At 33.8% G+C, this 16,384-nt stretch overlaps 1 protein-coding gene across 3 annotated transcripts; it reads left to right on the top strand.

Moving 5' to 3' along the window:
• Positions 1-3,459: 3,459 nt before the first annotated feature.
• LOC105058559 (polypyrimidine tract-binding protein homolog 1) lies at positions 3,460-15,031 on the top strand. Of its 3 annotated transcripts, none has more exons than XM_010941521.4 (10): positions 3,460-3,950; positions 6,333-6,542; positions 7,430-7,492; positions 7,569-7,642; positions 7,734-7,829; positions 9,921-9,978; positions 10,068-10,172; positions 10,259-10,340; positions 13,941-13,997; positions 14,281-14,421. In XM_010941521.4, exons 1-10 carry the CDS (start codon positions 3,765-3,767, stop codon positions 14,286-14,288), a joined length of 939 nt encoding a protein of 312 aa, XP_010939823.1. In that variant the 5' UTR covers positions 3,460-3,764; the 3' UTR covers positions 14,289-14,421. The 3 variants fall into 3 exon arrangements, with proteins under 3 accessions (XP_010939823.1, XP_019710769.1, XP_010939819.1); XM_019855210.3 differs by having other exon boundaries at positions 13,941-14,006; XM_010941517.4 differs by having other exon boundaries at positions 3,461-3,950; positions 13,941-14,053; positions 14,281-15,031.
• The last annotated feature ends 1,353 nt before the right edge of the window (positions 15,032-16,384 follow it).

The following is a 16,384-nucleotide window of genomic DNA, read 5'->3' as shown; positions in this document are numbered from 1 at the left end:
CTTCCAAAAATAATATGGGCCGTCATTTTTTTTACCATCTTTCTCTTCTATTTTCTATACTAAACATGATAATCTGGTATGAAATTCATTTTTTGATGCTAAACTATCCCCAACCAAATAGTAAAGTAAATTAGTAAAGTAAATATTTAATTTTATTCTATTATTTAATATCTAATGCTTAATTGTCCATTTTCTCTGAACCTAAAAAATATAAATAGTATTATAAAAAATATGAATAAATTTTAGCAATTTACTCAAAAAAATAGTAATGTTCTTTAAAACAACTTTTCTATGTATAAAAAAATGTAGATAAATTATTTTTCTATCTAAATATTATATAAAAATTATTTATTTTAAAAATATATATTTTTAAATAATTTTTTAATCCATAAAATAACGGATGTTGGTTTGGGCCAGGCCTCAGTTTGACTTATTTTTTAGGATTTTATATATATATATACCTTTTCAAATATTCAAATTTACATAAATATCCTTTCAAAATTGATACCCATAAAATATTTTTTTTTGTATATGTATGATATCATCTAACACCGTTAAAAATTAACAGTTTAAAATTAAATAATTAAAATATCCTTATAATAGATATATAAAAAAATAATTTTAATGATATATAATATATATGTAAATAGTAATTTTATGAGGATATTCATATAAATTTGAATATTTAAAAGGATATGCATGTAAAAACTCCGTTAACATAAATACATGTCTCTTGGTTTGTTAATTTTTTTCTTATTCTAATAAAAAAAATAACATATATAACTAAAATAATAATTTACTTAATTTATTAATTTACATAAATCAAATGATCTTTTATCAATGATAGATCAAAATTATTTTATCTAGAAAATAAATAAATCATAACTATCCATGTTTCTTTTAATGTATATAACATACTTTTAAGATAAGCATCTAAATCTGATATTAGATTAATAGCTTATATATTTGCATAGAATGGACATACTTATGAATTTAAATATTATTAATAATAATAAAAATTTATAATCTTATTATATTTTATTTTAAAAAAATTATCAAAAATATCTTTGTGAAGTGTATAACATATATCATGTTCTTATAAGATGGACATAATCGTTCCATCTTGTACAAAAATATAATAGAATATAATATTTTAATTTATAAAATATTATATAATATTGTCATCGTGTTGTTATATTATGTAGCATGTTACTATATTGTGGAATAAGAGGGCCTGAATTCATCTAGATAAAATAGATAAAATTAAGTTAATTTTTTTTTTCGATTTTTAACATATCATTTAAAACTATTTTTTGAAACAATGTTGATAATAAGTCAATAAATTTCAAATTTAAATCAAGCAAAATATTTGTTATATTCAACATGATCAAACATATAACCATCTAGCTAAGGGTGCAATAGGTTGGATGAAATCGGATTTGAGCTAGATCAAGTACTGAGAAAAATATATAGAACAATAAAATGTATCTCATTTAACTAGATTTTTTTAATATCAGGATAGTACTGTAATCTTTATTTTTAATTTTTATAAAAGCTTCGTATTGAATGAATTTGAAAAGATATTAGAACAAATTCAATGATTACATATGTAGCTTTAGAGAAGGTATTTTTGTCAAGTATGGATTATCACCTCTCGGATATCTACTAAATACCGACCCTCTCATATTATCTATTTTACATTCCCCCTGCTAAAAATAAATATAGGACATATCATTTTTTTATTATTTCTCTTTCTATTTTCTATACCAAACATGATAATCTGACATGAAATTCATTTTTCGATGCTAAACTATCCCAACCAAATAGACCTTAGGAGTGATTAAATTATTTTTTTATGAATTAGTAAAGTAGATATTTAATTTTATTCTATTATTTAATGTCTAATGCTTAATTGTCCATTTTCTCGAAACCTAAAAAATATAATAGTATTATGGGAGATATGAATAAATTTTAGCAATTTACTCAAAAAATAGTAATATTCTTTGAAACTACTTTTTAATATATAAAAAATATAAATAAATTATTTTTCTATCTAAATATTATCTAAAAAATATTTATTTAAAAATATATATTTTTAGATAATTTTTTTATCCATAAAATAATAGACGTCGGTTCGGGCCGGGCCTCAGTTTGGCTTAGTTTTTAAGATTTTTTATATGTATACCCTCTCAAATATTCAAATTTATATAAATATCCTTTCAAAATTGATATATGTATATATACCTTCAGAAAATATTTTTTTTTATATATGTACCCATATCATCTAACACGTTGAAAATTAACGTTTTAAAAGTAAAATGACTAAAATATCCTTATGGATTGATGTATAAAAAAAATTTTATAAAGATATATATATGCAAATAGTAATTTTTTGACGGTATTTATACAAATATGAATATTTAAAAGGGTATATATGCAAAAAACTCTTAACATAAATACAGCTCTCTTGGTTTGTTAATTCTTTTTTATTCTAATAGAAAAAATAATATATATAACTAAAATAATAAATTTACTTAATTTATTAATTTACATAGATAAAATAATTTTTTTATCAAATAATAGATCAAAATTATTTTATTTAAAATAAACAGATCGTAACTATCCATGTTTCTTCTAATGTATAATAATATGCTTCTAAAATAAGCATCTAAACCTAATATTAGATGAATAGCTTGTATATTTGCATAGAATGAATATAGTTATAAATTTGAGCATTATGTAATAATAAAAATTTATAATTTTTTTAAAAAAATTTATTAAAAATATCTTTGTGAAGTATATGAGGTATATCATGTTATTATAAGATGAATATAATCATCTCATTTTGTATAAAATAAAATTTAATATAGTATTCTAATATATAAAATATTATATAATATCATCATCGTGTTGTTATATTATGTAATATGGTACTACATTGTAGAGTAAGAGGACTTGAATCTATCTAGATAAAATACATAAAACATAAATTAAAATTTTTTACGTGTATATCCTTTTAAACATTCAAATTTATATGAATATTCTCATGAAATTACTATTTATATATATACTCTGATAATTTTTTTTTGCACATCTACCCACAAGGATGTTTTAGTTATTTAAATTTTAAACCATTAATTTTTTAACGACGTTAAATGATGTAGACATATATATAAAAAATGATATATATATAAAATAAATAGTTTATATATATATATATATATTATTTTTAAAAAATATTTATATAAATTTAAATATTTAAATAGATATATACCTAAAAAAAATTATTTTTTATCATTCATCCATCCGGTTGTGATGAACCTTTATTACCCTATCCCTTGGGCAAAATCAACGGTCAAGGTCGCATCTACATTTGTTCGTAGAAACCGCAACTCGTGCGGCACTCGCACCGTTCCCGCTGTTTCCTTCTTGGGTTGGGGGGCGTGCGGGGGTAAAATTTCTCGTTGTTTGTTTCCTCCTATCCAGAAACAGCGCAAGCCGCTGTATCTCCTCGTCGGATAACAATCCTCCCCGAGGCGGCCAAAATTCTTCTCCCTCCGTAAATCTAACCTTAGAAATCCATCGAAAGAGTGTAAGAATTCTTCTCGTCCCGCCCTTGCTCGCCTTTTTCATCCCGGTTCGAGGAGGTAGGGTTTCGGAATTTTTTTTCTCGTAACCCTACAGCTTGCGTCTTTATCTCTCGCGTCCTCCTTCGACCTTCGCCGCCGCGGAAGGTGATCTAGGTATCGTAAGCTAGGCTGGAGATGTCTTCGACCTCGGGGCAGCCGCAGTTCCGCTACACGCAGACGCCGTCGAAGGTGCTCCACCTCCGCAACCTGCCGTGGGAGTGCACGGAGGAGGAGCTTGTCGAGCTGTGCAAGCCATTCGGTAAGATTGTCAACACCAAATGCAACGTCGGCGCCAATCGCAACCAAGCCTTTGTTGAGTTTGTGAGTATTTTTCTCGCAGAAAAAAGAAACACCTTTTCTTTCTTTCTTTCTTTTAATCTATCCCTGCAAGGATTCAGTCAGATCCGTCTCATGAATTCCTATTAGGTTTTACATTTCATCTGTTGTCTCCGATTGTATCGGGGTATCAGGGATGTGGCATGGTGGCCGTATTTTTTGTCTCTGTACCTTCTGATGACATAGAATCGGTAAGACCAGTGTTTTCGTACCTTCTAATGACATGAATCGATAAGACCAATGGAATGGATCAGATAAACATAAAAATCAGGATTCAGCATTTTCCCTGAGGATGGATAATTCAGGAATGAAAACACCGATCTTTATATATAAAATCTTATGTTTTGATTGGTATTGTTGTAACGGTGTGATGTTTGATAGAGATAGATGTGGTGCTTTATGATGAAGTGTCTATTTGCCGTAGTGGAAGCTTAGGTGGTCGTCTTGTATTTATTGGCAGAGGGAGAGGTAACAACCCTTCTTGCTTGCCAAGCTGCCAATATTACTTTTCTGCATGGTTGCAGACAAACCAAGCTGTTTATTAACAGCTGGGGCTTGGCAACCACCTAGTGCTGTTGTTAGTTTGTGTCTTCCTGACCATCTCATGGTGTATGAAGATGAGATCTATTATATGATATGAATGGAGAAGCTCGATAATTGCCTTGTCTATGATAGGCATAATGGTAACAAGACAAATATGACGAGATGCATGACATATATTGTTTTGTCTGATAACCATAAATAGATCATTTATACATTACTAGGTTTAAGGTTTTATTCATTATGTTTGTTACTATTTCATTTATTTTCAATTCTTAAGCATGCTGTTAAATTCAAGGTTTTGAGTCTTTAAATTTTAGCAAGTCTACTAGATAACCAAGTACGACTGAGGTATGTATGGTCTTTTTATTAGAGGAACTGTCTAAGTTACTAAAAATAATGATTTTGCCATTGACGCAGGTTTCCTGCATAAAGTCGGTTTTAGAGTCTTTCTTTAGTTAAATTTGAACTATAAATCAGACTCTATAGTTCATAAATTTCTTTCGGGCTAGACCTCAAGATTTTGTGTTTCAAAAAGCCCCATAATCCATGGTTAAACAGTGGTCTTTTGCTTTCTATATAAATAATCTTGTATTTTGTATTTTTTTGGGAGATTTGAGAATTCACATTCGACGAGGGTTGAGTATTGATAACTAAATATTTATAGAAGTTTTGATTGTTGTTGAGTGGACTTCCACAAATTAAAAATTTGAACCATTACTAAAAGAGTCAGGGGTCTATCTCAGGTCTCAACCACGAGCAAGGATTACAGGATCATGTTTATTGCCTGTGGTAGATCTGATCGCTTGCTGGATTGGCATGATAATGGTATTGTATGGTATCATGTTGTGCTAGCCAAATGCCAGGGCATGTAGAAAATTAAATGGGTCGTTGTTGGATCTTGTCAGGCCACATTGTCTGTCTGAAATATATATTTGGTCAAAATATATTCTTTTGTAAGGTTGAACAAAATAAGTAAGCTTGTTAGAACATTTTCAAATTTCTCCCCTTGATTTAGCTTCAAGGAAAAGTTTGAGGGAGTTTTTCTTTTCCTTTTTTTAGGTACACAAGGGAGAATATGTTTATGTGAAATTCATTCACAAGCATGTATGTTTATAGGCATGATCATGAACTAGAAATTTGAAACATTATAGTGTAAGAACTTATATGTTTGCTAGTGCTTCCCTGCTAGGATCTAGTTTAACATAGCTGGCTCCATTTCAATCATCGTTCTTAATTGAAATCTGACTCTATGTGTTGAATTTACTTGTATTGCTATAATTTCAAACATAACACGAAATGTTTAGGTGGGCCCAGATGCCTCCTTTAGGAGGCTGGCAATGCATGATGAAGGGCTAAAAGATGAAATTTACATCATTTATCAAATGCACAAACGGATAGGGGACCCATGTCAGAATACTTTTCTCTGGATATTCATGATTTATATTTATGCGAAAACTTCCTAAATTCTTATTTCACCTTGTGCTAGACACAAGTTTGACAAAGCGATGAAATATATTTATGGGTTCTTGCTGTCAGATTGTAATCATTTGATTTAATTCCTTTCTGTATTGGTTGCCAAAGGATCATAAAGCATTGGCTTCCCTTCTTGTTCTTGTTCATGGTTTTCCTGCCATTGTTAGCCTGTATCCTATATTGGTTAGGTTTTTATGGAGTTTAGTTCTTTGTTTTGTTATTTGTGAAGCGTTTTGCATTCAGAAAATGTATAGTTCACCATTTTTTAGTATTCAGCTTTATTTTGTATTTCTCTAAGCCAAAAGCTAATAGTTTGCACTATATTTAGTAACATTTTCCCTCCTCTCTCAGATGGATCTTAACCAAGCAATATCAATGGTTTCATATTATGCTTCTTCATCTGATCCTGCACAAGTTCGTGGCAAAACTGTTTATATCCAGTATTCAAATAGGCAAGAAATTACTAATAATAAGAGCTCTGGAGATGTGGCTGGGAATGTCTTGCTTGTCACTATTGAAGGTGTTGAAGCTGGCGATGTTAGCATAGATGTCATTCATTTGGTAAGTCCTATATGTCAAGATTCTTCTGTGTACATGGACCCATTTAGCTACTATGGTTATCATCTTCAAGTGATGCACTTATGGTTGATTGGACTGTGTTGATGGTTAGAAATGTGTGACAATTTGTCAAATGTATTTTTTGAAACCAAGCTCATCTTGCTTTATCTTTTTGGATTCTAGTAACATTCTCTGCATGGATCAGCAGGTCCATGTTAATATGGAGATATCCTCATTATCAACCTACAGCACTAGGAGAGACACCATGTTTCTTGCTATCCCTTTCTTTTGACCATATTTAGAGCTTTTTGAACCTAAATAGTGAATGGTACCTTCTAACTATATTTGATCATCATGCTTCGTTGGAGTTTTATGACAAAGTTGATCTGAATGGGCTGTGTTTTTAAGTCAACTTTCCAATAACTAGGAATCTAACAGTGCTCTTGAATGTTGTAGTTTTGATGGTTTTTCTACATGATGTGGTGGGCTCTTTTATTTGTGACAGTAACCTGTCAAAGCTGTTCTTCACAGCTGTCGTACTTTATGTAGATATTAAAATTTTTGCTTGGCAACATGATGTGGCTATATTCCCTCTTTAAAGGCATGTTTATTGGAAGCATCCATTTTTTTCCTCATTTAATTTGTTTGTTTGGAGGAACTGACGAAAATAATTATCTTATGCATCATATCCATCCTTTTAAATATATTGCTTTATGTATGATGTCCATGGAGTTTTGATGAATGCCATGCTCTTGCCTACAGGTGCCCCTCTGCACTTCAAATGAGATCAATTAATAGTTTTCTGTGGGGGGTTCTACACTTAACATCTGTATTGTTTATTATTTTTGTTAAATATTTTGTGCAGTAATCATATTCCACCTTTATCTCAGGTGTTCTCTGCCTTCGGATTTGTGCACAAAATTGCTACCTTTGAAAAGGCTGCTGGTTTTCAGGTACAAACATCGCTATCTCCGGAGATTATTTTTTATGACTGTACAGTCACTTACCTTGGTATTTGAATTTTTGTAGGCACTAATTCAGTACACTGATGCACAAACTGCTTCAACTGCAAGAAATGCCCTGGATGGACGTAGTATTCCAAGGTTTTACTTTATATTCCGTATTTTTAAGTACATATGCAAAATGTGATGTCCTTTTCTTTAAAGATATGCTGACTGAATTTGAGACTTGCAGATACTTGCTTCCGGAGCATGTTACCTCTTGCCACTTGCGTATCTCATTTTCTGCACACACAGATTTAAATATCAAGTTTCAATCACATCGTAGCAGGTATAAAAATCAGTTCAACCAGTCCGTCAATGATGGTTATGTTTTATTTTCTTCTTGCTTTTATATTAATTGATATATTGTGTTATAACGTTTCCCACAAAATTCATCCTGCTTAATAAGAATCATTAAGTAATATGACATTTAAGGCGCTTTTTGTAAACTCTCCCTGTCACGAGCATAAAGATGATGCACCCCTGCAATGAACTGTGGCATAACATGTCTTAGGCATTAATACTGAGCATATTTGGCCGGAAACTATAAATGCAACATTTTAGATCTGTATTGAGAAATAGCTTAATTTATGTCCAGACAGTTCTGTGCATACAAATATTCCGACAACCTTGTCATTTTCAGACTGTCCTTACTGCACAATTAGCTGCAACCTTTGGAATATCAACAGCCCACCTCCCTCCATTCTGATTGTGCAGTGGTGTAACTTCTGTTTCCATGTTTCAACATATAATATGCTTTATGCAATTACAAGTAATTATATGGAAAAAATTCTGTTTCATATTGACTGATGAATCTCCTGCTCTCTCTAATGTTGTACATGTCTGTTTTTGTTATGACAAAGCTTAATTTTTGTTCAGACGTTTATGTGCATACAAGTGCTGCTACAAACTGGTTGCTTTGACAACACCATTATTGCTCAAAGTGGCCCAGTCTAGAATATCGACACCACGCCTGCTTTCATCCTGATTGTGCAATATGGTGCAACCTCTGCAATTGTTAACTAGCTGTCAAGTGATATAGTAATCAACTCATTTTTTTCAGCATACATGTGAACCTTGCTAATTTGGTAATACCTGAGCTCATAGTTACAGTGCCAAAGATCATAAGAATATCTATTCAGTTGCATCAATTAATCTGCATGAGATGCATGCCAATTGCTAAGTAGTTGAACTCTATGACATTTGCTCTTCTACATCTCTATAGTTTTCTTTTACCAAATGACTTGTCTGTTGAGTTATCAAAGAATATAAGTTTTAATATAAGAATGTAGGAACCAGCAGACATTTTTGAGGAATGCTCGGCAATCTTTACACCTAGGCTACATGCTGAACCCAAATCCTAGGAAAACTTGAGCTTGCTGAGCCCCCTACACCCGCCTCCCCACCTCTTCTTCCAAGCGTGTAGAATGGAGGACCTTTAGTTAGAAACTCTTCTCACGCGTGGTGCATGGTCTGGCTTTTGTTTTTGTCCACAGCTTTTGGATCTGGTTGTGTTGGTAAACAAGTGCGTTTTTGTTTGGGACCTTAGGTTGCCTGTGCATTATTATGTATGACTGTGTTCATTTGCCTAGTGCAAGAGCTAAGAAACTGCTTGGAGAGGCATAAACAATTTGGGTAACCTGTTTGGATACATCAAAATATGTTCATTTATATAGGCTTTCCAGGGATCTCTAAATGCTTAAGCCTTCTTGCCTCCGTTATTGTCTTTAAACATGTTTCTTGGTGGTGGTCGTGAAGTAAGGAAAAACTGAAGGAACAAATGGGTATGAAGCAAAAATAGATTTCACTTAAAAGCATGGGAAGTCATGTTACTGATGGAAGTTTCACATTTGGCAAGTTGAATGCATCTATGACCGGTTATATTTTTCTTTCTTTCACATAAGTAATGCCTCTGGAGTTTCAAATGATGATACTGGTTGTGGTGTTTTGTGCTTTTAGATTCTGGAGGAGACTCTGGTAATGCATAAGGGTTTGGGTTTTTGTGTTAAAGGACCAAGAAGAAAAGTATGGAAGATTTTAGAGGTGGAGGATGTGATAGTATTTGAATAATCTCACATTGACTGATGCAATGGCCCTCTAGGGGAACAAATGGAAAAGTAAGGAATTAGCGAACCACCTATGCAAAAGCTATCTTAAGATATGGGTTCATTACTATTTTGGGTCGCATGTGGTGATTATATTTGGTTGCAATGCACTTTATCACTTCATATCCCCTGTTGTCATTCTATACTGGCGTTTACCTTTTCTCAGATGTCTTATTTTCTGCATTTGCACGGGGATTGATTTTGTTTAAAACTAGCACCATCATTCAAAGTGTTAATTCATTTAGATGGTCCTTACTTTTTGGCTGATTTTGCAGGGATTACACAAACCCTTATCTTCCTGTAAACCCCTCAGCAATTGAGGGAACTTTACAGGTGACTTCTATGCATTAGAATTTTCACGAGTCTTTACATTTTCCTTTTTTTTCCTTTTATGTGATGTACCAATGAGAAGTTATTTACAGCCTACATTGGGTCTGGATGGAAAGAAAAAGGAGCCTGAGAGTAATGTACTTTTAGCTTCTATTGAGAATCTGCAATATGCTGTGACAGTTGATGTTCTTCATAAGGTGTGATGTTTAATATTTTTCATAATCTGATTTTCAGTTCTGCATTGATATTTACCTGAAAAATAAAATTGGCAATTCATTTTTAGGTGTTCTCGACGTTCGGTACTGTGCAGAAAATTGCAATTTTTGAGAAGAATGGTGGAATGCAGGCTTTAATTCAATATCCTGGTAGGGATGTTATATGCCTACTATTTTATATCTTTGGTATCTAGTATGAATTCTGTACAGTAATTGCAAATATTATACCTCTGTAGGATGTTAGTGTGTTTATTATGAATGTAGCTTTTATTTATTTATTTATTTATTTTTTAAATGTGATAATTAAACTGAAATCAAGCACAGACTACAGTAAGGTATGAGGTAATAACACGGTGTGATTCTAATATATGCACTTGCTCATAATTGCAGGAAGCATGCACACATCATAACAGATGTTTCTATAAGTACTGATATTCACACACGTACAAATTTCATGATTTTGTTGGTCTTTTTTTTTCAAGCAGCTAGTTAATTAAATTCAACATGGTAATATTTGTAACAATCTGTATGATGTTCCTTTGTCTTTTTGTTTGTTCTCAGAATCTGTCTTTGTTTAGAGCATGATTAGCAGTCTTGGTACCAGATCTGTATGGTATCTGACAAGTACACCCTGTCCCAAGTGTCAACATGGTGCATACTTTGGTACCAACACTTTGCATGGGTGTTGTACTGAGTCTTATTTCCCTACGGGTACGATATTGTACACCATCATACCAGGCAGAATGGTTTAGTACAACAAACCATGTTTTAGAGTCTGAATGACTTCATTTTTAGCCTTTGTCACAGGTTTTTCTTCCTTACAGTAGTTGTTCTCTTTTTTGGAAAAAAGAGACATTCAGGTCATGTTGGTTTGTCAGCCCTTGTATGTTACATATTCTTAAAGATGTTGCCATCTCTGACAAATTCCTGTGCCTTTAAGCCTGTCCACGAAATGAGGGCTTGATATGTGTTTTGCTTGTTAAAGCATGCTGCCATGCTGTGTTTTATGAAATCCATGACGCAGAAAACATTCATCTGTTAAGGATAACAACGTGAAGAATGGAGAGGGATTTTAGTTTACTAAAAATATAAAAAAAGGGGGATGTTGATGCAGGACAACCCTTGGGAACTTAATATGCAATGTCACACACTTTTAATGAAATCCTAGATTCTATAATGATGTGGTTAAAGCATGCTGCCATGCTGGGTTTCATGAAATCCATGACGCAGAAAACATTTATCTGTTAAGGATAACAACGTGAAGAATGGAAAGGGATTTTACTTTACTAAAAAATACAAAAAAGGGGGATGTTGATGCAGGACAACCCTTGGGAACTTAATATGCAATGTCACACACTTTTAATGAAATCCTAGATTTTATAATGATGTGGAACCGATTCCAATATGATAACGAATTTAATGATCTGGAAATTAAATTCAGAGACTAATATTCCTAGTAATTAAATTAGAAGTTAATTTGGATGCAGAGAGAATGCATGGAATTCACGCCAAGTATACAGGTTGCTGAAATAAACATCAGCTGATATCTTGTAGGCAACTAACCACGAATTCTGTGAAGAGTAGATTGAAAATTTCCAACAATTAGCCAGAAGAGTTTATGATGATGGTTTTGTGTTCTTTCAGTGTGAATTGACCACGACCTGCTGTGTGGTCCAAGTTGTTCCTGCTCATTGCGACTGGAGTATGTATGGCTGTGATCTAGTTCTATATTTTCCCTCCTTGAGTTGAAGGCTGTTGCTTACAATGACTTCCAGGAACTAATTTAGGGGATAATATGAATAGGAAGCTTGGATTAATTTCAGAGCTACCAGAAGAGAGCAGATCTGAAAATCTTGTAAGTCAAGGAAGTCAGAAGGATCCCAAGGTGATAAATTAGCATCACTTTTTGGTTGCAGCACTTCTGGAGGTTTAACAGAGGTATAAATGAACTTTTGAGGCTTCAGAAAGTGAGCAAGCAGGTTCTTGGAACAGCTGACCTGCCCAGTGGCTGTAGGGACTGCTTCCAGCTAGGCAGGTCCTCCAATGAGGCCTGGTTTGGATGGATGAGGTTGCTGCTATGTTAAACACATATGGGGATTGTTAGGGTTGTGAGATGGAACGCTTATGATTGTGGTTGGATTGGAAAACAAGAAAGGAAGGAAACAGAAAACAAATAACAAGAGTGCAATGAAGAGAAAGATAAAGTAAGCTGTGGTCTACCGATCTCACATTGTTGGCTGTGGACAAACTCCCAGGGTTTCACAGCTGCATCCACAACTCACTCACAGGGAAAACAGGAACATAACTTCATTGAGAGAAGGTACCTACATTGTATAAAACAGATATGGAGCCAGCCAGCCAACACATATGAAGGGCTGTTTCTTTTCTGATGCCCCAATTGCCCTTTTCCTTCTTTAATCAAGCATGTGACTGAAAGGTTCACTTAACTCATTTCACACTAAAACTAAAAAGGAACTAAACATAAAATAAAATAAACTAAAACACATAGTGAAGACTCAATAACTTCATTTAGACTCCAAAGGTGCCCTCAAGGGATGTTTGTTGGTGAACTTGACATGGTATAAGGACATTATGTCCATTCAAAAGGTTGGAAATATCCACAAAAAATTTTATTTATGAAACAATAGTGAAATTTTATTATCAGAGTCAGGTCAGGATTTAGCTATTATAGTGGAAACCTACCATGTTTGTTCCCGTTTCAAAGATCCCTTGCCGAACAATAAGAATGTATCTGCCATTCACTGAAAGGCTTCCTTTGTCTGCACAAGCATTTTTTAATTCTTGCTGCCCGGTGTCATCTTTTGGTGTACCTCTTTCCTGTCACTTCTACACAAACAAGATCATGTGAAGTCCACTCAGATTTTCACGTACATATTACTTGATTCTACCATTTTATCCGCTTGCAACTCCTATGCTTTTACTAAAATCTCCTTCTAAACCACATGTTCTAGTCACCTTGACATTCTTATGTATCTGTCTTCTTCTAAAAGGATGCATTTATTTTAGAAATTACTCTGCATCCTTTTTTTTTTTTCTTGCCAAATCTTTCTCATATGCCAGAATCTGAGTTATGTGTCCATGTTTATACATAGTTCTGTGGAAATGGTGCTTGCATAAAGATTAATGGGCCATTATACCTGTTTAGCTGCTTAGATGTCCATATTGATGGTTAAGGTGGCCATTAGTTTTCTTTTTCTTTTTTTTTTTTTTTTGGGCGGGAGTCATCAGTTGATTTATTCATTTAAAGGATGAACTGATGCTTCACCAGGAAGAATATTTGATTGGGGGATTGAAGAGGTAATTTGTACAATGATCAGTGAATTGGAGATTTTAGTATATGTACTGTTAACTTCTAACTACTCTTAAATAAACTGAGTATATGCATTATGTGATTTTTGTAGGTGTTTTCCTTCTGTTGATGAATTCATGTTCTTTATATGTATCTGCATATCCATATGCTCTTTTATGCTGGGATTCTAAATGTTGCATTGAAAGTGTCATGACAATCTTGACAGCTCGAAAGTCTTTTCTCCTTTAGATCACCGCTTCCTGTGATCATACGTGAATTGATGCGGTCATATTTTCTGTAGATGTTTTTTTTTGGTATAATGAAAATTTTGTTTATTTGGTTTTTTGTAATGGTGACAAAATCATGCATGCTTATTGCTCCAAGTAAATGTTATGGTTGTTGGTGGAATTGATTATGATTCTAAATCATTGTCCTTTCAGATGTAACAACTGCGGCAGTTGCCAAAGGGTCTTTGGAGGGACACTGCATCTATGAAGGTGGTTATTGTAAGCTTCATCTGTCATACTCTCGTCATACTGATCTGAATGTAAAGGTATAAATATGATTTTTGGGTTATATAAAGTAATAATGACTGTTAAAAGAAGTTTAGAAAAAGTGGTTTTAGAAGAAGAAACCTCTGTTATCCATCAGGAAAAAAAAATTGTTGGGTTCTTGATGTCCATTTGTTGATTGTCCAACTGTGTATGTTTCCTGACACCACGTTTCATTTATATATTGCTCTTCTTGTAGTTGATTGTATGTATACAATTTTGTTTTCAGGCACATAATGATAGAAGCAGAGACTACACGATCCCGGACTCAGGTATACTCACGATGCCCCAAGCTCCTGGAATGCCAACAACTTCTGCTGCTGGTTGGCAGACTAATCCCCAGGCTGCATCTATGTATGTTGGTAATGAGTATGCAGTTGGTGCACAAGCACCAGTTCCCAATGGGCAAATTGCGACTTGGGATCCTAGCATGCAGGGAGGGGCCTATGTCTCTCCAAGCACATACCCAGGTCAAACATTTGCACCACCCCCTGTTTCTCAATACCCTACTTCGGCAGCTATCTCTAATGCTCCAGCTGAATCACTTCGAGCTTCACAGTCGATGCCTTCATATAGTATGCCACCAAATGCACAGCCACATGCTGCATCAGTAGGTCGGCCTCCATATTACCCTTCATAAGCTGTATGTTCCCTGGCATCTTTCTGAATCCATCGCATCTGTTACAAGTATTCCATGAGTCTTATTCTCATCAGTGATCTGGTCGTACTTCAAAATGACTGTTTTTACTGTATGTTGCTGGTTTTCATAACAGCTTCTCTATGTAGCCTAGAAACAAATTGCCCTAGTTAACTGTTGTCTCACCTAAATTTGCCCCTTTTCCTGGAAAATGTTGTTTCTTTGTGGTCGGCATATGGTAGCAAGTTACATATTACATTAGCAAGTGCTTAGATGGCCTTACAAGAGCTGGAACTCAACTTTGTAATGATCATATTCGAAGAAACTCATGACTTGGAACCAATGGCATTCAAGCGAGCTTGCACTGCTTTTTCGTCGGTTTGCTTGCAATGAGGGTACATAGACCTCGAGGGCCCCATTGTAAGCTCTCAAACTCCCTTTGAGAGTGCAGGATCCATGAAGAAAGCATTGAGGGGTGCATGTCTTGTCCCATAGATTAGGTGCTTCTCTTGTCTCCCTGTACTGAGTCGAAGGGCATGTCGGTTGTTTATGTAATGACTGCACAGGAATTTTAACCGGGGATTTTAGTCATCGAGGTTCCTGAAGAGTTGTTGCACCTTGTTGTTTCCATGCTAACAGCTGATATGTCCTCGCGTCTGAAGTCTTATGTGACTTTTGGGAATGACGTGGCCTGATGCAAAGATTCGGAGTTTTGAAAAAATGTGGAATTTTTAGGGGAAGTTGGAAAGAACACGGATAACTAGAAGTCTGGTAAAATGAGAATAAAAGGTATGACTCAATTTAACTAAGTCTTGATCCCAAATTAGTTGGGTTTGGTTATATTAATTCTTTTCCTCCATTCTTTTCAATTTAAAATATTCTGAGAGATCTTATGTTTTGTACATGGTCGGTTCGAAGTTTGGATAAAGGAGGAGAGTTACGGTGGCTTGATGGTTAAAATAAAATTAGGCATATTATGTGATTGTAAATTTTGAGGAAAGTGGACGACTTGAGGTTATTTGAAAATTTCTTATGGGAAATGAAAATAGTAAGAATAATACAAAAAAGCCAAAACATCAATGCCAAAACTTCATTATTATTTTACAAATCAAGCACAAAGTTAATAATCATTTTGAATAATTCTTGGTAAGGTTTCTTATCTAAGAGTAATTTGCAGAAAGTTGTGAAAAAAATGGAGCTGCTGCTAAGTGAGCCCTTTTTAATCGGGAGAATATTGTTGCTGCTGGACGGGAGACTTGTCAGATTGAGAGTTTACTTTTGTTATCAAAGAATACTGGCCTTTCTGTGCCAAAAAAAAAAAAAAAAAAAAAAAAAAAAAGGAATACTGACCTTTTCCACCAAAAAAAGAATACTGACATAAAAATATTAGTTCTTTAGTCATTTTGACCTACTGCTTTCATCTCAGTCATACGTTGTACGGTCGGGTGAAGATTCTTCCCCATTTTTTTTTGATGGAAACACATTAATTTTTTTTTGATGGAAACACATTCTATGGTAGAAGCTAGTCGTCTAATCCTGGAATGTTTTATGGTCTTCGCAAATCCAAGTGAAATCTATGATAACTTGTGGATGGAAATGAGCAAGTTGCCGTATATGCTCTCATGAAATGAACTCCCATGCAAACATGGGATGCTCATAGCTGTCTTTGTGAAGATAAAGCCATGCAGCGTTGTCA

Source organism: Elaeis guineensis, chromosome 15, assembly GCF_000442705.2.
Source record: "Elaeis guineensis isolate ETL-2024a chromosome 15, EG11, whole genome shotgun sequence".
NCBI lineage: Eukaryota > Viridiplantae > Streptophyta > Magnoliopsida > Arecales > Arecaceae > Elaeis > Elaeis guineensis.
Note: the sequence above shows the minus strand (reverse complement) of the source record. Positions and strands in the feature narration are given on the sequence as shown.

What these genes read in the sequence shown, in the direction of transcription:
- LOC105058559 (XM_010941517.4), top strand. Translation starts at nt 3,765, where the DNA reads ATGTCTTCGACCTCGGGGCAGCCGCAGTTCCGCTACACGCAGACGCCG. An exon ending in AAAAGGCTGCTGGTTTTCAG is followed by an intron (nt 7,493 to 7,568) that starts GTACAAACATCG and finishes GAATTTTTGTAG; the next exon opens with GCACTAATTCAGTACACTGA. An exon ending in GGCTTTAATTCAATATCCTG is followed by an intron (nt 10,341 to 13,940) that starts GTAGGGATGTTA and finishes TTGTCCTTTCAG; the next exon opens with ATGTAACAACTGCGGCAGTT.